Below are 22,041 nucleotides of genomic sequence, written 5' to 3' on the forward strand. Positions count from 1 at the left end.
ATTGATAGAACCAGTCATACTGTTCACCAATTAAAATCCATAAGGTAGGAATTAGCATTTTGAGCTAAACCATACCTAGTATGCCACCGTCCCATACCGGTGCATACCATCCTCCATATCCATGTAAATTACAACATTCAAATGATAAGCAAGTAATTTACAATGCAAAACCAAACCCAGATAATTGACAGAATTTTAATGTGAGAATTCAGCAATTAAAATCCAATACATAATTCCAAATAATTGGTCAAATTTAATATAAGAATTCTGCAATTATAATCCAATATATGATTCCAAATAATTGACCAAATTAAGTATAAGAATTCAGCAATTATGTTCCAATACATAATTCCAGGTAAATTACAAGGCATAAATAATAAGCATGTAATTTATAGTCCAAAACCAACCATCCACATCGTTGTAGAATAGTATTTAGTATTTCAACAACTTAAAACCAAAACCATGTAAATTACAGACTACGAATGATAGTACAGCAATTTAAAATCCAAAACCAATATCCAATTAATTACAGAAGATTTTTAAATGTTTCAGCAATTTAAATCCAACCAAATTAACCATATATTTGTAGGGGATGAATTAATAAATCAACAACTAACTTCCAGAGCCTGCATAGATTACATCTAACACATCAATGACCCCATAATATATTTAAGACCATTTTATAAATATATTACATCCCACTGGAATGCCTAAAAATAAGCTTAAGCATTTAAAACTTCATTCATCCACCAACCGTATACAATTGTACATAAGTGTTATACAGTTTGATCCGTTAATTTAGAATTAACCTTAAATTAATTTAGGGTCCTAATAACACCTAAAAATTAACTATTTAATCCCTCCGTGAAGTCTCATTAAATTTCTAAAATTTAATCAAGCCATTTAGTTCCTTTCTCTGTTAGTAGCATACACCGTGGTATGTTTTTACACTGCTTCATCCTTTATCTTAAAGACTTAAACCATGCCACATTAAGTTTAATAACACTTAAAATTAACTACTTAGATCCTCTGTTAAGTCCCTACAGTTCATTAGAATCACTCAGAAGCCCAAACAGTGCTCAAAACACCAAACAGAGCCTTAAAACCACTTTCTGGACGTAAAAACAAATTGGAGCCGGCTCTTGGAATGGAGGAGCCGGCTCTTCCCCTATTAGAGCCGGCTCCAATCCCCTAGGAGCCGGCTCTTGCTGAAGGGGAGCCGGCTCTTGACTTCCTAGAGCCGGCTCTCTCCCTCTTGAGAGTCTCCAGTTCAGTCTCTGCTTCGTTTTCGTCAATCTGCTCCTTCTCCGATCAATTCCTACCCCTCTGCTTGTTTCTTAAACTGATCTAAAGGATCTAACACCCTCCTGATAGCATCCCCAAGGTTTGATTATAGCAATTTAAGTCAATTACAAAGCTTAAGTTTGCTACCCAACTTAACATGCTGTTAGTATGAACACTGGAACCATATGCAAATTGAAGCAGAACGGATTGCAACACGTATTTAAAATAGAATAATAGCATCCCTATAAGCTTTGTATAACCCCAGTAGTGTTCCTATACTGTGTTTACAAAAGTTGCAATCACATACAGAGACTAAATTAACAACAGAATCAATATACTTGACGTACCGGATACTGAAACAAATATACACGAACTGAAAATATATTGGATTTTAAAACAAACAGACTATCACCCAAGCATATAATAAACATGTAGGTTTCAATCATTGATTAGTTATTCCCTAGAGATCATCTAGGTGCACAGAACACGGCTCAAAGGGAAAGAGGAAGATAGAACTTGCCTTTGAAATTGTTGGTCTGCTTTCCTCTGTTCTGGCCACACTGAAATACTGCTTAGCCTCCTATTACTTCTGTGTTTCCCTTCTCCTAGGTTTGTCGAGAACTCACAATTTGCTCTGTTATCTCAACCTTACTCTGCATCTCTCTGTGTTTTGCAGAACCCTCTACGTGTATATGCTATGTGATATATCGTAAAACCCTAGCTTAACGCATAATGGTGTATTTATAAACTAAATACTAAAACCCTAATCCTTGTCACATTGAGATAAAACCATAGTTAATGGGAATTACATAATTACCCTGTTCAAAAATTAAATACTTAATCAACAATTAATTTAAACCCATTAATTAAATCAAATAAGGAAGCAACGAATCACTTAAAACACATAAAATAAAAACACATAAAATAAATAAAACAATTAATTAAAATAAACCAACAAATAAAGAATTACATCCTTAATTAAAATAAACAAACAATTAAAAAAAATAACACAATGAATTAAAATAAACAAACAATTGGACACATAAGCATATAGATACAAAATCAATTTAAAATGCACAAAAATAAAATTTAAATTCCATTTTTATCCCTTTTGAAATTAGGGGTATTACATAATTATAATTCCCCTAGGAATATATATATATATATTCACTCCCCATCAATCATCCATATCTCTATCTTCATGCAAAGTCTAAGCAATACATATATACGTGTGCATGTGAATTTTTTCTAAATAAATACTTTTTGTTTTCTTTCTTAAAATTCTATTAAACTCGACACTTGCACCAATCTATATCTACTTCTATATACATGTCGAGTTGACTTGGTAATGTTTAATAATCTTTCTCTTTTTCCTTTATTGGTACAGGATCGGATGGGACGACCATGAAGGGCGGGTTTGTGCTTTGGCGGTTATCCAAAGAGTGAGTTCCACGGAAGAATGGTTGGAGGATCTCAAGTTGAAGGAGAAGAGAAAGGAGATAACATATAGAATTTTCGGAAAGCCGTTGACGAAGAAAACCGCTTCTGGAGAAGTTCGGATGCATTGAAATAAGCGGCAGATTAATCCTGGTATGAAGTTTATTTTCTTTTATGTTTTAATTTTTTAAAATTTTAATTAGTAATTTGGCATAGACACTATAAATTTTATTTGAATAGGAGAAAATCAAGATAATAAAGAATATAGTAAAAATTAGTTATTTGTTGAAGTTTCCGAATTAAAACAAAAAACGTTTTCATAAAATTTTATGTATATATAACTCTATATTTTAAATTATCAAACCCTAACCGCCTTAGCAACCGCTAATATCCCATCCCAACTTACACGTCGAATGAGAAAACTAAATTACTAACTCTGTATTTTAAAATAGGGCTAAAATCTGAAACCTCCCCTGTTGTTTATCGAAACTATCTACTAACATCCTCGAGTATTAAAAAAACCCTCGATATAACATAAACTATCACATTGCCCCCATTCCGTCACAGAACCATTAAGTTCCTGCAAAATGACAAGAATACCCTTGATAGTATATTAATATTTATTTAAAAGTTAAATGTGTTCTGTATAAAATGACAAGAATACCCTTAATAGTATATTAATATTTATTTAAATATAATTATAGTAATTATAAATATAATAATAATTATTATTATAATTATATATATAATTAATAGAAAATATAATTATAGTAACTATATATATAATAATGATAATAATGTATAATTACTATTAATTATATATAATTACAATTATAGTAATTATAATTACTATAATTATATATAATATTTATTTTTATATATAATTATAGTATAAAGAAAGCCCTAATTTTCTACCTTATATAGAAAATTAGGGTTATATAGATGTAGTGGTGAATGGTGGCGGCTACACCGAATCAAGTTCTTCACCAACCGATTGAAAAGTGCTTCCTTTAGATTGGGAATTGATAGTAACAAACCAAAAATCATGGATGAGCGCCCCTGCGTGGGCTTCTGCAGTTGACGAACTCAGGCTGATTTAGCTATTTTGTTGTGTAGATACGGTGGTCAAAGATTTGCAACGGCAGCCGCGGTGACGGTCTGAGGTGGTGGTTGTGGGTGTCACGTGTCTCTTCTCACTACCTCTTCTCCATCTTTCTAATTTACAACCAATTTCAAGACAAAACCCTAACACACACTGTCAATGCCTTTCCTAATTTCCTCGACGTCGTCGACGAATTGCTCGCCACCATTCATGATTGGACTCCCATGGTAGCTAAGAAGCCCGTTGAAGTGTGTCATCGTGGGGGACCATCAATGATATGTACGAGATTACAAAGTGGATGGTGGCATGTACAATAATTGTATTGAATTAAATCTGACCCAATTTAACAACACACCTAAAAATCCCTAATTTTTTTGGGTAAGGAAAAATCTATAATTTTTTATTTTTGTTCCAAACTCTAACCACCATATTCGCAGCAATCGGCTCTCTCTCTCTACACAGTTGCATCTCTGTAAAGGTCATATGGAGAGAAATATGAGTGTTCGCCTTGTCCCAGCACTATTTGCCTTGTCATCACATCGTGCCTTCACCTTCGTCGGAATCCATGGATGCACGACAGTGGAGAAGAAGATAGATACTGTAGGGAAAGACAATTTGGTAATTATATCATTATAAGGGCATTTTGGTCAGTTAAAACTAACAAGTGATGCATGTGACAATCACGTGATTTGCTCCCGTTAGTTTTAGACGGTCAACTAACGGGAGGGGTGATATGATATATTTTCAAAAATATGAAGGAGTAATATAATAGTTTATGTAGTTGAGGAGGTTAGTAGATAATTTTTGTAAACAACAAGGGGGTTTTCAGATTTTACCCCTTTAAAATATCAAACTACCTAACTGCCTTAGCAACCGCTAATATCCCAACTTACACGTTTATTGGGAAAACTTGGTTGATTGATTATAAATACTGCCAACAACCTAAAAAAAAAAAAGAAAAGAAAAAAAAAAAAAAGGAAGTCAGAAAAAATCATAAGGCATAAATTCTTCTTTCACAGGTACGAAAAATCTAAAAAAAATATCTTATTCTAACATTTATACTTCTATATATTTGGTATTGTTGTAGTTATTATTATTATTATATCATGAATTTTAATTATTGATGATTGATTGACAGTTAATATTGACTTTTGGCGTCTAGTCCTTTAATCAATTTGTTGTTTTTTTTTATTTATGTTTTATTTTGTGCAGAGAACAATCAACTAATGATATGTAGAAGAGAATTTTGATAAAACATAAATGAAGTGTAATACTTTCAATTAGAATGAAATACTTTCAAAGAAATTGCGAAAATAATTTATCATATTATTATTACTATACAACCATCTATTTAACTGTAGGACAATCTTGGAGAAAAAGTGTCAAATCATATTTAAATATTTATTGTCTTAAGTTTTATTTTTCTGGTATTCCAATATCTAGAAGTAATTTATTCTTGTCAAATCAAATAAATTAAATATGATATATATTGTGTTTCTAACAAATCAATGTTTGACATTATAGATGGCATTTCAAGATAAGGGTAAGAAAGTACAGACGACACTAAAAGAGGTACCCTCCAAAAAAAGACGACTACTTTGGGACAATCTTACAGCATTTAGCTCCATTTCACCTCGATCTTGTATGTTGGAAAGGATATTGTCCGAGTTAAATCATAAAATTGATATTGGTTTCAAAATTCTTTTACAATAAATACAAAGGTTAACTGAAATAGGGGTAATCGAGACATCGAGAAATAATGTCATCCACATAAGTTCTGATAGTGAAGAGGAGGATCCATCAGAGGATTATTCTCCATGGTCTTAAACAAAGTGGAATGACCAAGACTTTTTATGTAATCTATATTATATTTTATTATATGTAATGCAAAATAATTGTTTGTTTTATATTATTAATTGATTAATTGTGTTTGGTAGAGTGTTTGCAAATTTTTTTTTTTTTATTATTATTATTATTATTATTATTATTATTATTATTATTATATATATATATATATATATATATATATATATAAAATAAAGTTATTTTAACATAATTTTTTTGAAGAGTTGTATCAAAGTGTTGTCATGATTAGTCTGAAAAATTGTCATTGATAATGTATATTTTTTATATTATATTTTCTTGTATCCAAATACTTGTAATAGTTGTATCCAAATTGAAATACATATTCGATCATAATTCCTTTTTGTTTTCTTTGCATGATAAACTATCTTCTTAACATCATAAATTGTGTGTATGAATCCATCTCTATCACCCACTATCTCCTATCATCTTTGTGAAATAAATTTTTCTCTTTCCAAAGAGTTGTATGCAAATTGAAATATATGGTTAGAACTCTTTTTTTTTTAATTTTTTTTAAGGTCTTTGTGATTTCATATAGTTTATTCTCTTGGATCATATTTTAAGATTTTTTTGCAATATATAAACATATATAACATAATTTTTTGCTTTTGAACAAAATTTTTCTATGTATTTTTTCTTTTTTCATATATCAATAATCATTTATAGACTCTCTTTATCACTCCAAAGTTTTATTTTTAAAATGTTCTATTTATTTATTTAAATATATTTTGCAACCAAGTGGAATAATATTGTGTTTGACTTTATAATCCAAATAATTGTATTTGTATTAAATTTTGAAAGTTGTTATGATTTCATATATTTGATTAACTTTGGAATCATATTATAAGAATTGTTAATAATTATGATATATAATACCATAATTATTTAAAATTAAAGTAGCTCATAATCTTTATAAAATTTTAATAACGTGCATATCGGGGAAACATATGATAGGTGTTAATTAATACATTGTGTTCTCAATGAAGCAACTGCGATACCACACAAAGGGAAATTACGTGAAAATACACAAACAAAACACTTCAATATATATTTATTGCATTTAAATGTTTACATGAAACTCTTTCAGCTATAATATCCGCCATCTTGCATGAGTGAGATATGACTTTCACAGTAACTTTATCCGTGGTGAGTACCTGCACAAGATCAAGAGTGATGACAAATTTGAAAAAGCAACTACCTTTATTTTCAAATATTAAGTGAATAAAGAATAACAAAAGAATATCAGCTACTAAAAGTTAACGACAATTAATGTGGTATGCCTCAGGATGATAGATGTGATACCCATCGATTCTAGAGCCACGGGTGATCAAGTCCGAATACAGATCCGAGAGATATCAAACAATCAATATGTAAACAAGCAAGAATAAAATAAAAATAAAAACTGAATTAATAATAAAGAATTATGCGCTGAAAGAACTAAAATAAAAATCCCCAAACTTTGAACAATAAATTAATATTATTTAAATCCTCCAAATCCGTACAACTCGGGAATCCATTTAGTAGACCCCTAATAATTCCAATTGATAAATAAATTTACAGAATAAAAAAAACCAAAACTAAAATAAGAAAAGAAATCTTATGTAGTCGGAAGAGTGAGTGTCTGTATCTGCATCAACACGATCCAACTCTAAGCCTGGTACTGTCGAACACCTGAAAAATAATAGAGTGGGTCAGGCCCACATGCAAGTCCTGATCTATTACGATCCAAACAGTAATCCGATACGCAGATACATCCTAGAAAGACTCAACAATATCTAGAGTAGTTCGTATATGTATATATAGTACACACTATAGGACGCTCGCTAGTCCAATAGGTCTGTCTCAGCTTGAATAGAAGGTAACATGCAAATACGCACCCTAAGGTGGGCATGAGTACCTAGACCTACCAGGGAACAACACTTATGTCCAGTTATCCATCCTAGGCGATATATGCGCCCTAACCATGGTCCTAAGACTCAAGCTCATACCATGGCACATATAATAAATATATAAAGTCCGTACTCCTCCTAATACAGAATATCATCCATCTGTGTAGTGGTCTGATATCTGTATAAAAATAAATCCATTCTAAAACCATAGTAGATCACTCAATTCACAATTGATATGACACATGTAGGTGATGGACTTAACCTTTATGGTTAATCCATACCTGAATCCAAATTGGGTCGGACTTAGTATTTTGAACTAATCCATTCCCATTATAGGTAGGTCTTAGTGTTTTGAACTAAGCCATCCCTAATATGACACCGTCTCATACCGGTTCATATACATCCATATAAGTGGGACTTAACCTTTTTATGGTTAATCCAACTCATTCCAAATTAGGTAGGACTTAGAGCTTGAACTAATCCTTACCTAGTATGTCACCGTCCCATACCGGTACTTACAATCCTCCAGTTAACATAGTTGATAAATCAATATTAAATAACCATCAACCATTATCCATAATATGCACAAGACAAGTTAATTCATGTACATAAATATTAGACATTTAATGCAGAGCCTAAAATCCAACTCCAATAATGTAAATTGATACATAATTTGCACACATTTACATTCTCCAACATAATCCCTGAATTGATACAATTTAGTACCATTTAAGTATCAAATAAATCCAAATTAAGCATAAGGAAAATTAGTTAATTCCCAATACTTCAAATACTCTAGAAATATGATTTACATGTATATTTAAATCATACATAACAACCTTGCCAAGCTCCGGTATATAAACCTACCAAATCCTCCAATACAATCCATGAATTGATACAGTTAATAGAAATTTGAGTATCAATTAAACCCAACCTAAGTATAGTTGATTTCTAATTAATTCACCATACTTAACACTGTGGAAAAATACAATTTTACCCAATTAAAACATCCATACGACTTGTTAAGTTCCAGTGGATACAACAGTGTACACTACACTAAGTTTCCCTTAGTCTTTGCATTTCTCCCTCAATTAATCCCAGTTTAAACTAATGTTCCTAAAGACTAAGTTTAGGTTTAAAATAGCTCCATACAATGTTTAAAATAATTTAAACGAAGTCCTAATACACTGCACAGTCAAAACCACGCACAAAATCACACAGTAATGCAATTTCTGGGCAAGAGCAGGCTCCAAAATCTGAGAGCCTGCTCTATTTAAAGGGAGAGCCGGCTCTAGGCTCCAAGAGCCGACTCTAGGGCTGCAAGAGCCGGCTCCCCCATCCTTGGGAGCCGGCTCTAAGAGTAGGAGGAGCCTGCTCTTCCTCTCTTAGATGCCGTCGTCTGTTTTTGCGTCTTCTTCTCCAATTTCTGTGAGTACCAGTCCTCTATAGTACGTTTAAATCCTTGTTATAGGTTCAATCTTAGTCCTAGATAAGTTTAAACCACTGAGATCCAATCCTAACATGTGTAGGAACACAAGTTTTAAAGCCACGTTTACAGAACCTCCGTTAGAAATTTTTAAGCAAAATACAACAGATTTAATTCAGATTAATTTAGTGAAATTAAATAATGTTTCAAGCACTTGTTTTAGAGTTCAAACTCAGTCCTAGAGTGATTACAAGGCATCCAAACATCCTACTGATCTCAATTAAAATAACGCTTAACCGTAAACCACAGCAAGAACAAATAGCAGAATATCAACAATTTTTGCAAAGCAGTTAATTCACGAGAGTAAACAAAATTCATACATGCATATAAAACTTGTTATCAAGTTTATTTAAGTCCGTTTTATCCTTGTTTTAATCCCTGGAGTCTAACTAGGCATGCAGGAGTCTAACGGGAAAGAGAATAACAGAGACTTGCCTGCAATTCCATATTTTGAAATTGTAATCCTCTGTCTTTGAATGTTCCGTTAGTATCATAGACTGTAGTTCCACCTCTGTTGCTATTGGTTTCACCCATGAGCAACCTCTCTTTCCTCCTTCTTGATCAAACCTAGCCTTCCTCTCATATCTCTCTTTCTTGCTCTCTGTTGCTCTTTCTGTATCGTGAACAGAATTTTGTATTTTCTAAAACCCTTAAGCCCACATAAGATTATATTTATAGGCTTAATACTCCAACCCTAATCCTTATATAATTAGAGCCCTAATGCAACTCTTAGTCGGCCCAAGAAAACCTAAGTTATAACCTATGTCGGCTAAAACCAAAACCCTAAATTCTTAAACAGTTAATTCACCTAAGCACGTAAATAACTAAACTTAAAAAAACATAATTAAATAACCAATGAATATAAAACAGGTTTATTTAAAACAATTAATACAATTAAGTCACTTAAGAAAAACAAAATCCAATTAATCAATTTAAAACGCAATTTAAAATAATCCAATTAAAACAATAACAAATAAAAGAGAATAATTAATTAAAATAAAACACAATTAAATAAAATAACCCACAAGTAATTTAAATAAAACAAACAAACAAATAATTTTTAAAAAAATGACACCTAATAAAAAAAAATGCAATTAAATACAATAATGAAATTCCATAATTATCATTTTAAAATTAGGGGTATTACAATAGACTTCATCAGCAGGGTTTGAAGTCAATTTTGAATAACAAATGCATGCTTCTATGCAATACACTTAACTCATGTATATGATATACCATAAAAAATGGAATTATGAAAATTATAGAAGTCAATTTTCTTCAGTTTTTCAATAAAAACTTTGAAACATTTCGAAGGAGAGCCGTGCTTGGTTCATGTGTATCAAATTTCTCAAACCTCTAATTTTTTGGAAGGGTATAAAACTTCAAATCTGTATTTTCTAAACTCGATCTTCTGAGCAACCAAACATATTATCAGGGCTCATGGTTTAGTTGACATGAGACATTATATAATTTATTTTTCGTGATATTTTATGTGAACCAGGTTGTAAATTTATTTCGTTCATGTTTTGTTTTGTTTTTTCTTGTGTTTCTTATCTTTAGGTTAAGAACCTATAATCATTAGAATCTCTAAAAAAGTCATACATTTTTTTTTTTTTTTGAAAAAAATAATGTATAAAATTCTAATTCCTTATTTTCTCAATTTTTTTTAGCAGCAAAGAGAGTATTAGTGATCATAGTTTAGTTGACACATATACATTTATTTTTCTTGATATTGTATGTGAATTGGGTTGCAACTTTAAACCTTCACTAACAATATTTAAAATGTTTAAAACAAATCTCCAATTAAAAAGGGAACAATTAATCTCTCAGGAATGCACTATCACCAGATTAATTCTTCTAAAGTCACGTATCAATTGGCATTTCCCATAATGTTCGATTCATTTTCGTTTTCATTTTATTTTAGAGTAAAAAAATATATTATTTTTTACGTGGACACGTAGAACTCATATCACATGCTTAGTTTAATTTGCTTGAAATTGTGTAATCATAGTCATTAGGAAACCATCAGCATTTTTGAAAGATTGTATGCATAGCTCCTCATGGTAGAATATTTGGAGACTTTGCTAGCGGCTGAAGAATACATAGGGCAAGATCCCATTCCGATGCGATATACATGGCCATTGGTGAATCGATGATTGGCTATGACATTAGCTTGAGACATACTCATCCAAGACACGATGAAGTACTTAATTTGTAGATAGTCTTTTTCCTAAAAAATTATTCGATTTCTCTCACACCAGATATGGTAGGCCAGTGAAAAAATGGTAAACCTTACTAAAGAAGAACGGATTGCATTCCCTCTCCAGGGTGCACTAAGCTGCCAAATAAGTCCAAGATGGGGGATTTATATAGAACGCGCAACGTGCTTATAAAAATGTCTACATGGGTGAAACTAAAGGGAATTTAAAGAAAATGTGGTTATAGGATTCAGCTTCACAGTTGCAGAAGACGTAAATAAATGTGTTGAGGTGTGAGGTGCAACTTATATCTAGAGTGGGAAGCTTAAGATGGATAGCCACACCGAGAGTGAACGAATGTTTAGGGATTAAAGAATTAGACCATATAAGGCAAGTCCATGGGAGGGAAGGGATATGGAGGTTGAGATGCTTCAAGGTTCGAGCTATCGAGAATTTCCTTAAGGGAGATGGAATCCATTTGAACACATCTTCCTTGTGTGGATAGAGAAGTTGGTAAGGATGAGCAGTAACGGGATAATTGATGTGATAGTGAAAGGAGATGACTATGAAGAATATGTGATGAAGGAAACAACATTGGTTGTACTATCAAATGTGGAGTCTCTGAGCTGCTAACTAGTGATTATGAGGTAGAATGGCCCAAGTTGGCACCAACTATCAAACCATAAATTGGCATTATTTCTATGCCAATTTTGAGTTTGACGAGTAGTTGGACAAAGCTGCGGAAGTTTTCTCCAACTCCAAGAGCACTAACTATGTATCTTCATTTCCCAAATGCTCATACCTTTCGGAAGATATGCATTAATCCAGTTAATCCATAGAAGACTAGGATTGGAGGTGAGAATATTCTACAGATGTTTCATGACTGTAATTCTGTTTGTTATGAAATAAGGATTAAATAGGAATTTATGAGAACAAAAGAAAATTAAATAGCACACACACACAAACGAGACAAGAATTTACATGGTTTGGCTATGCCTACGTCCACGGGGAGAAGACAGAACAATATTTTACTATGGAATAAAGAGATACAAAGCAAAATGACTCACACCAAAACCGAATTATACCCACAAGCTCTCGCTCAATACTAATATTGATACAACTCACTCAATTTCGGATGATTTCTAATTGAATGAGGAACAAGGCTATTTATAGCCAAACAAATACTTGGTGCACAAGTATAACGAAGAAAGTCCACGCCAATCAATCAAATTTGTTTCCTCACAATAATACATCTATATTATATAGCTATATGAGCCGTAAAAGGAAACTAATGATGACCAACAACTCAACACGCGCGTGCACACACACACATATATATATATATGTAACCCGAACCAATCAATGGCCGGCACAAATTCCATAGTAGGCTAGCAAACTTCAATATGGATACCATGACTTGTGCTCCACGAATAATTGAGCTGGTGTAAACTGGGAGCCAAAATTTGATGTAAACTGGTGTAACCCGAACCAATCAATGGCCGGCACAAATTACATAAAAAAAATAAAAGAGAAAGCATACCTATGACATGAAGTCCAGCCTTTCTAAGTAAACAGAAAGGCACACATACACATATATATATGGCACACATACACATATATATATATGGCACACATACATATATATATGGCACACATACACATATATATATGTAGCCCGAACCGATCAATGGCCGGCACAAATTCCATAGTAGGCTAGCAAACTTCAATATGGATACCATGACTTGTGCTCCACGAATAATTGAGCTGGTGTAAACTGGGAGCCAAAATTTGAGCCATTGATTATGATGTGAATGCCACGTCATCTAACACTGTTGAATGAGTATAAATTATCGAGCCCTAACCCCCAACCTTTATAAGTAAACAAATCTTATCCCATGTAACTATAGCATCCGTTTGTTTAAGCTCTGGACCTAACCACAAAATGCATCTAAAAATGGTAGTAAATTCAATGATAATACACCGAGTCATAATGAATTTAGTGTTCCATTACTGTAGAGTATAGGATTGCTATAATAAGTTGAAGTCTCCCAAAAAATGAGACCAGAGTTTTGCTAGTCCAGTGCTAAATTCTACCAGTGATCTTGTCAATGTGAATTTTGCAGTAATAGCGAGGTCAGGTAGGTTATAAGGAGAGATGGTTAGTTATTCAGTAAATGAAGAGTTGGGGGATATATTCTGTTGGTGAGGAGAGGGATGGGTGAGTTCATTAGTGGGAGGGACAAGCTGCCATTCAGAAGAAGGTTGATGTGTCCTTTTTGGGGAAGTAATGGCTAGAGATAGATGGCATGAATTTCTACTGTGACCAAACTAATTACAGATGGGACACCTGGCAAGACACCCCTGGTATTCAACATTGGTGTTAACCACCTTTCTTGAGCCCAGGTAGAGCTTGAGAGTTTTAGGGAGGTTAGAGTTTACTTTGATTTGAACACAAACTCTAACAAATATAGTTTTACTTCTATTTTATGTAATGGAGTCAGTAAATAAGGGATGGTCAATATTGTTTATTATGTAGCTTAATCCAGGGTCACTCCAAAACTGGAGAGGGAGCCTACACAACTTGACCCGTATAGGAATAGAAGAAACTGTCTCTTTCCGGAATCCTGGCTACCAACTCTTCAGAATCAGTGGTTTGTTGGCAAAAAACCATGGTCCTCCATATATGATCCGATCACACTCAGCAAGCGATGAAAAGTGGAACTCAAAAAACCCCAAAAGGCTGGACTTCATGATGTCAAGACCAACATTCTCAATCTTTGAGGAAGGGATAATGATGTCATTAGAGGATGCACCCTGGTCGTATAATTATAGTGAGAACTTATGATGAGGGGATTTTACAATATTGTCACGTGAATGATTTGTAAATGAGTATTTCTCCATTTTTAAAGATTTTAAAGAGTTTCATTACTTCATTTATATACTTCAATCCAGTATTTTTTATTTATTTTATTTTTATCCATAGCTTGGCATACGAGACTCCGACCAATTATTATGATTATTATTTTTTCTTGAAAGTATCTACAAGGGGATTCGAATTCTCAACCTCCAATATGCGAGGTGAGAATCTTTGTCATTAGACTATTCTTTTGAAGTTTGAGTAATAAGATTAATGTGTTAGATCTAAATACATAAGTTTATAAAAAAATTATATGTATATTTTGTTAGAAAAAGGGAATTTCTGTAAGTAATGAAGTTTGTAAAAAGAAAGGAAGGATTGAAACAAATTTGAACTAAAAAAAACTTTATTTTTCTGTGATCTCTCGTGCAAAATATGTATTATTTACATAAAAAAAATAGAAGAGAAAGCATACCTATAACATGAACACTATTTAACATATATATATATATATATATATATGTATATATATGATAACAAGTTTTAAAAATTTTACATATATATTTTGGTAAAAAGGTGAACTTTTAGGAGCAATGAAGTTTGTGAAAGAGAAAGAAATTTTAGAAGTAATGAAAAAAAATTTGATCTGAAAACATAATGCATAACATACATGTGATAAATTGATAATAAGTTTGAATATATATATATATATATATATATATTCTGGTAAAAGATGGAATTGTTTTTTTCAAAAAATTAACAAGAGAAAAAAATAAAAATAAAATTGGCCCATGCAGGTTTCGAACCTGCGACCTTCGCGTTATTAGCACGACGCTCTAACCAGCTGAGCTAATAGGCCTCATACTTTTATTCTGTTTCATCAAACTATTTAATGGAAACATAAATTGTAAAAAAAGGTTTAGTTTATGTCCAATGTCTTCAAATGCTTATGACAGTGAACAAAAAGGGTGAAGAAAGAGCTGAGAGAATGGGGAGATCGTCGACGACTAAGGACGCTCAAGCACTCATCCACTCTCTTCGTTCGGCTTATGCCGCCACTCCCACAAACCTCAAGGTCTCTCTCTCCTCTCCTCTCCTCTCTTTCTCTCTCTATATATAGGTAAAATCAATACCCTAATTGAACTCTTGTTTTCACAGATCATCGATCTGTACGTAATGTTTGCGGTCTTTACTGCTCTGATTCAGGTACTCCGATTATATATATTTCTTCACTGTGTGTAAGTATTTACTGATTGATATTGTAAATCTGCACAATTCAATTTTCAGTGTGATCATAATACATTTACACAGTAGTGATTCTTGAAAAATTGTTCTGCTTTTCTTTAAATCCCGTCCAGTACTGTCTACTTTACGCCTAATGGAAAATCTAATTTTGTTATCTGATTTTTTGGATTGTTAGGGTTCTGATTATTTCATGATTGAGTGAGGTGGTTGGATTTTGATTGGATTGAGTGATTGTTTGAGAAGAAGATGAAATGTGCCACTGGCTCATTATATGTGCCTGGGGAAAGGATATGATCTATTATTTGCTTTCTGGTGAAAATTAAAACATTTATCTTGTGTTTTCCATCCTTGAATTCGTGATTTAGAATGGATAAATAAAAAAAAATTTATGAACTAAATAATCCCTAACTCCAAATACATTGTGCAGTTCTCATGTAGCCAATTATAGAATTACGTGTTTGAAAATTTTATTTACAGAGTTAGGTGCTGTTCAATAAAACTGAAAACTACCTCAAAAAAAAAAAAAATCGAGAATTTTTATTGTTTTCATTTGGATTTAAGTGTTGTTGTCACTTAAAAATTTACCTCATTTTAAGTGGCACTGAATTTGTAAGTGATATTCAAAATGTGTTTGATAACGCATTTAATTGGATAAGCACTTAATTTATTCAGAATTAAATCATGGATTGAGTTATCAAACAATACCTTAGTTATTTTACAGTTTTTGGCTCCTGAAATGGGTAGATATTGGTTTTTGGCCCAAATACGACCAATTGTACTTGTTGTATTTGTAGCTGAATAGCTTGAATTGCCAATCCCAATATTTCAATATATTTAATCAACTTTAAATTTAATATCTGAACCCAAAATTTTGAGTTATTTATTAGATATTTCAGCTAGATTAACAATACTGATTATGCTTAATTTTTCAAATAAGTTAAACGGTAAATTATATAGGATAGTCATTAAACAGACTATCTTATATTACTCTGTTTATTAGGTGTTAAAAAAGAAACAGAACAACGCATTCATGTGTCCGAAACAAGAATGATGAGATGAATGCTAGGAGTAATTAGAAAAGATAAGGTTAATAATCAACTTGTAAGGAAGAAATTAGTAGTGACATCCATTGCTGAGAAAATAAGATAAAGATGTTGTAGTCATATTCAACACAGACCAGTAGATGCATCAATGAGAAAGGAAGATTGGTTTGTTTTGAAGGTAAGAGATAAAAAACAGTCAAGACCAAAACTAACATGGAATAGAATAATAAAAAATGATTTAAAAAAATTAATAATAGTTTTTATGTCTCAAGACTGTAAGGGTTCTCTTGTAGCAAAATAATAAATAGTAATAAATGATAAATATCAAATACAATGACGCATGCCTTAATGATCGTGTACCGTGACAAAAAGTATATCAGGTTTAGAGTTATAGTGATTTTTGACCACTTGTGCTCTACTCTTCAATGCTCAAGAGTGTTCATATTTATAGCTCGAGGGCTATCGGATAATACCCAAGGGTTGGAGACTCCGTTGGTCATTAACCTAGGCCTAAGGCTTTGATAACAAGATTAAATTAGCCGCCCATTCTCGTAGCTACGTAGTCAAATAATTTCTTTTTGCCATGTTTGATGGCAACACATTAAATGATTTTGGTTTATCTGGGTGGTTAAGCATTAAATGACGAAGGTCGTAGCATTAAATGCATTTGGTGTAATGGTGAGTCATTTTGTGGTGACAAGTGCTCATCATTCCTTTGGTCAGGCCTAGTAGTTGAGTGTCAATACGAACTTTGATTACTCATTCTTCAATCCAAACTCCTTCTAAGTGTTCTAATTCGGTGGGTGCAAAGACGTAGTGAGTCCTGCTTATGTTTTTTCATCCTTATTAGTCAGGTGTCTTGCCTAGGGATGTCAACGGGACGGGTTCAAGATGGGGCACTCCTATCCCAAACCCGTCCCACAAATAAATAGTTCTTCCCAAACCCACCCCATATCGGAGTTGAGGTGGGTTTGGTTCACTTCGATATGTATATTTTTTAAGGAAAACAATTTAAACTTTAACAAATTTAAGATAAATTTTGTGAAAAAATTTAAGTGTAGACAAATACTTAAATTGTAACAATAGAAAAAGTTAAAATTTATATTATCATAAAAATGAAGAACAAATAGATCTATAACTAATAAAAGAATATTTATTTATATATTTATTCTTCATTGGGGCTGGTGTGGGGCTTGGCGGGCTTTAATCTCTCTTCTTAAACCTGCCCCTAACCCTATTAGGATGGTTTTAAACCTGTCCTAATAGGGGCGAGATGTGTTAAATTGACATCCCTACTCTCGTCCTTCCGAAACCTTGGGATACTTTCTCAGGTCCACTAAAACCTCGAGAAATGACTCTCTAGTCCAAAGCCCTGAGACACCATCTCAGGACCACTAAAAAAGCCTCGAGGGACAACCCCCTAGTCCAGAGCTTGAAAACAATATCAGATCCACTAGAGCCTCAAGAAACGACTGTCAAGTCTAAAACCCCAAGGCACACCATGTCCGTCAGAACCTCAAGGGACAACTCTTGAGTCTAAAGGCCTAATATATCCTTAGAACCACCGAACTCCTGAAGGATGAGGGTTAAGTGCCCTGTGAGAGCACCTGATTAGCAAGGTCGAAGAAGTATAGACATGATTGCGTTCTTGTAGCCACCGCACTAGGACACTTGAAAGGATTTTGGATTGGAGGATGAGAAGTCAGAATTATCACAGAGACTTGAGTACCGAGCCTAACCAAAGGGATGGTGAGCACATGCCATGGTAGAAAGACTCAACATCACGCCGAATGCATTTAATGTTATGTCCTTTGCCATTTAATGCTTAACCACCACTATTTAATGACTAATCAAAATAATTTAATGTGATGCTATCAAACTTTGACAAAAAGGAATGACTTGACTAAGTAGCTATGCACGTGGGCAGCTAATTTAATCATTATCTCAAAGCCTTAGGCCCGGGGTAATGAACAAATAGTCAAAAATCGCTATAACTAGTAGTTAAAAATTACAACAACTCTAAAGCTTATTTACACTCTGTCATGGTACACGAACATTCTTGCCTTCACCATTTTTTTTAATAAATAACATTCTTGCCTTCACCATTAATCATTTGGTTTGTCTATTTCTTCTCTTTCTTCTGGATCATTACTCTAGCTCCCTCATATTGTGTTTCTCTCATTTACTACTCCCTCCGTTCCATATTAGATGTCCACTTTGGAAACTGTGACTCACAATTATGACTCACAAATTGTGAGTCACAGTTCCCAAAGTGGACATCTAATATAGGGCGTAGGTAGTATTATATATTTGTTTTGCTACAAAAGAACCCTTGCATTCTTGAGACATAAAAACTACATTTTTATTTCCCTTTACTGGTTAATCATAAGAACCCTGTTTAGGGACCAAATTCCTCACAAACTTTTGGTTTCTGTACTTGCATCACTTTGATGGTTTTGACACTTGCATTGCCTAACAATTAACATGCATCGGAAGAGTTCCTTAACATTTTTTTATTCTGCACAAGTCCGTACTATTTCCTCTCAACTTTCTAAAAGAATATGGCTACGAGGTTGACTGCTTGCCCATACACAATGGATACAGAATCTGTTTAGCATCAATGTCCGAAACCAACCTATTGATTGTGGAGTACTTTTAGAAATTTTAGAATGTCAGTATCTTAAATAAAAAGGGAAATAAATGCCATTGAAGACCTCAATGAGGGTTTTTTAAAACCTTAGGCATAATGGATCAATACAACTTTCAGAGGTTCTGCAGAAGCTTGTTCTAAATTTTAATTTATTCATTTTGCGGACCACCGTTTTCTTCCCAACTGTGAATGATTCTATGTTTTTTGTTTTTGTTTGTTTGTTTGTTGGGGAGTGGAATGGGGCTGTTTGAATTTGACACGCTCTTTCCTAAAAAGGTATTTGCCTTCTCAATTGTGACACACTCTTTCCTGAAAAGGTATTTGCCTTTTCAATTGAGACGGGATAATGCTTGAATCAAATAACGATCAATCATATCAAAGTATTATATTCTCCTGCTTAGATATTCATATTGCTGGTGAACAGGTAGTTTACATGTCTGTTGTTGGATCATTCCCGTTCAACTCTTTTCTCTCGGGAGTACTTTCTTGTGTTGGGACAGCAGTCCTTGCTGGTAAGCAGAATTTATATTGGTTGTTTGTGTGGAGAAAATTCCTTTTAAATCTGGGAAAATGAGATTGATCAGTATCTTCGGCCACAGTTTGTCTCCGCATTCAAGTGAACAAAGAAAACAAGGAATTCAAGGTAAGCTTTCTTTCCTTTCACATGTTTTTCCTATCATACCATTCAGTTGCATGTTTAGCAGAATAAATAAATTTTGTACAACAAGATTTGCAACCTGAATGGTCATAATATTCCAAAATTCTTTTTCCTTGCTTCCTGTCTCTTCTTCAACCAAATGTGAGCTTGGAGTATATGCATGTGTTTGTGTGTGTATGTATATATATATATATATGCATGCATTTATGTGTTATATCATTGTGACTGGATGCCAAAACCCATTTTTATTTTTATTTTTTATTTTTTTTGTTTGCGGTGGGGGTTGAAGAAATGGAATAATATCCCTACCAGACACTCCTTTTCTTATTATTTGACATATCTTTCATCAAATTGCAGGATTTACCACCGGAGCGTGCTTTTGCTGATTTTATTCTCTGCAACCTGGTGCTCCATTTGGTGATCATGAACTTCCTCGGATAATTTTTTTCTCTGGGACTGTCAGAATGGTTTCACTGAATTTTGATGGTGAGATGTAGTGAAAGTAAGTTTGAACTCCTGTTTATGGATATACAATTCTACCATAACTGATTTTGGTTTTATTTAGACTTCATTTCCTCGTCATTTTAGTTGTGCTTCGCAGGCAAAAAAACTTCTCTCTCACAGGGATTAGTTTTTTCTGCTACATTATGAAATCTTTTCTCAAGTGAAAGGAGGAAGAATTGGTTCAAATTATTTTTTTTCCCCTAGTTGGTACTCACACATCCACCCGCTCAAAGAATTGTTTGCATCCAAGCGGATTTGAACATTAGACCCGACCAGTGCCAAGTTCTTATCCACTTGAGCCGACCATTAAAAGGAATGTGATATGTTCACTCCACTTCTTTTTCTTCGCTGAATATTTGGACTCTCAAATGATTTGCAAACTTAAGATGCACGTAATCGCCCACAAACCACATGCACCCGTTAAACTCAGGCCTCACTTTCTGTGAGACTCGAATCAAAGACCTAAGAAAATTACTTTTAAAGGCGAAAGATGAACTCAACCGCCATCCGCCAACTCTTTGGACTCTCATATGATTTACGAACTAGAATGTACGTGATTGCTCGCAAACTATATGTATCGGTTAAAACCAGGCCTCACTTTTTGCGAGGCTCGAATCAAAGACCCAAGAAGAATACTTTTAAAGGTGAAAGATGAACTCATCCGCTATCTGCCAACTCTTTGGACACTCAAATAATTTGCGCACTTAAATGCACGTGATTGCTCGCAAACAACCAAACCGTATGACTAAATTCCATTTTTGTCCAATTTTCACAGGGTAAAGTCAAATGAAGCTATTAGCTATGCGTGGACAGTGAAATATGTTTAGTACAATTCCAAGTATATAATACTTTATGTCCAGAGAAAATGATCTTCACTACGAAATTTCCGATTGAGAATGAAATCTCTTTAAATTAAATGGATGTCAATTACAACTACAGTACTATTTTAATATTTTGTTTTTCTTGTCATTCAAAGAGACGTTGCTTCGACAGCTAGTTGATGTTGAAGATTAACAAGACCTTGACCATTTAATATAATCAAAATTATCCAATGACAGCCTAATTTTTTTTTATCTTTTAATAATCTCAAACTATTTTTTGTTTTTGATTGTTTAACTTTACCACTAGTTGAAACTCTCCATAATATGAATATCCCCCCTCTTCTAGGGGTGAGTATTTGATCCCCTAATTTATGAGTCTCACTCACAGATTGGTGGTGAATTTAATAATACCGAATCCATAATTTATGGATTGAACTGTTAAAAATCTAATCTGATCCGTAATTCAATCGGATCGCTGAGATTTATATATATATTTTAAAAATGTATTAGTTGATAATATTTTAAATTTAAATTAGTTAATGATTTGGCCTCTAAAAAAGTATTAGTTAATAATAATTTAAATATATGAATTAAGATTGATAAATTAAAATTTTATCAATTGAGCCATGGTTAAAAAATAACAATGTTGGGCTATTTGAGAAAACCACAATATGTTGATCCAATTCAATCTGATCCGTTGAGATCGGACCAGATTATGATTAATGTCTACTCACTCATTTCGATCCGCAGTCACCCTTACTCTTTTATATATATATATATATATATATATATATATATATATATATTAAATTAAATTAAAGACGTATCCTGAAGAACTTAGGGAGATATTCGATAATATATTAAAAAGAGTAAACCTTGATGCAGAAAATTGCTCGTTTTGACATTAAGGTCAGGGATTCTAATGAATGAGGATCTATAATTTTTTTCTATTTGATTCTGAAAGAGACGCCTTGACACCTCTTGTTTTGCTCCCCTCATTCCCT

General features: G+C 33.0%; 1 protein-coding gene and 1 non-coding gene across 2 annotated transcripts; one reads left to right on the forward strand and one right to left on the reverse strand.

Annotated features, from left to right (window-relative positions):
• Nucleotides 1-14,901: 14,901 nt before the first annotated feature.
• Nucleotides 14,902-14,975, reverse strand: TRNAI-AAU (transfer RNA isoleucine (anticodon AAU)). Its single transcript has one exon. It is a non-coding gene; the product is annotated as a tRNA-Ile (tRNA).
• Nucleotides 14,976-15,056: 81 nt separating this feature from the next.
• On the forward strand, nucleotides 15,057-20,276 carry LOC132303587 (dolichyl-diphosphooligosaccharide--protein glycosyltransferase subunit DAD1). Its single transcript, XM_059800910.1, has 5 exons — nucleotides 15,057-15,191; nucleotides 15,275-15,322; nucleotides 19,479-19,566; nucleotides 19,654-19,697; nucleotides 20,070-20,276. The coding sequence occupies exons 1-5, from the start codon at nucleotides 15,060-15,062 to the stop codon at nucleotides 20,151-20,153; spliced, it is 396 nt and encodes a 131-aa protein (XP_059656893.1). The 5' UTR covers nucleotides 15,057-15,059; the 3' UTR covers nucleotides 20,154-20,276.
• Nucleotides 20,277-22,041: the final 1,765 nt, after the last annotated feature.

Source organism: Cornus florida, unplaced genomic scaffold, assembly GCF_030987335.1.
Source record: "Cornus florida cultivar Cherokee Brave unplaced genomic scaffold, ASM3098733v1 CherokeeBrave_3.0.0_Hap2_Chr04, whole genome shotgun sequence".
In the NCBI taxonomy this organism is placed as follows: Eukaryota; Viridiplantae; Streptophyta; class Magnoliopsida; order Cornales; family Cornaceae; genus Cornus; species Cornus florida.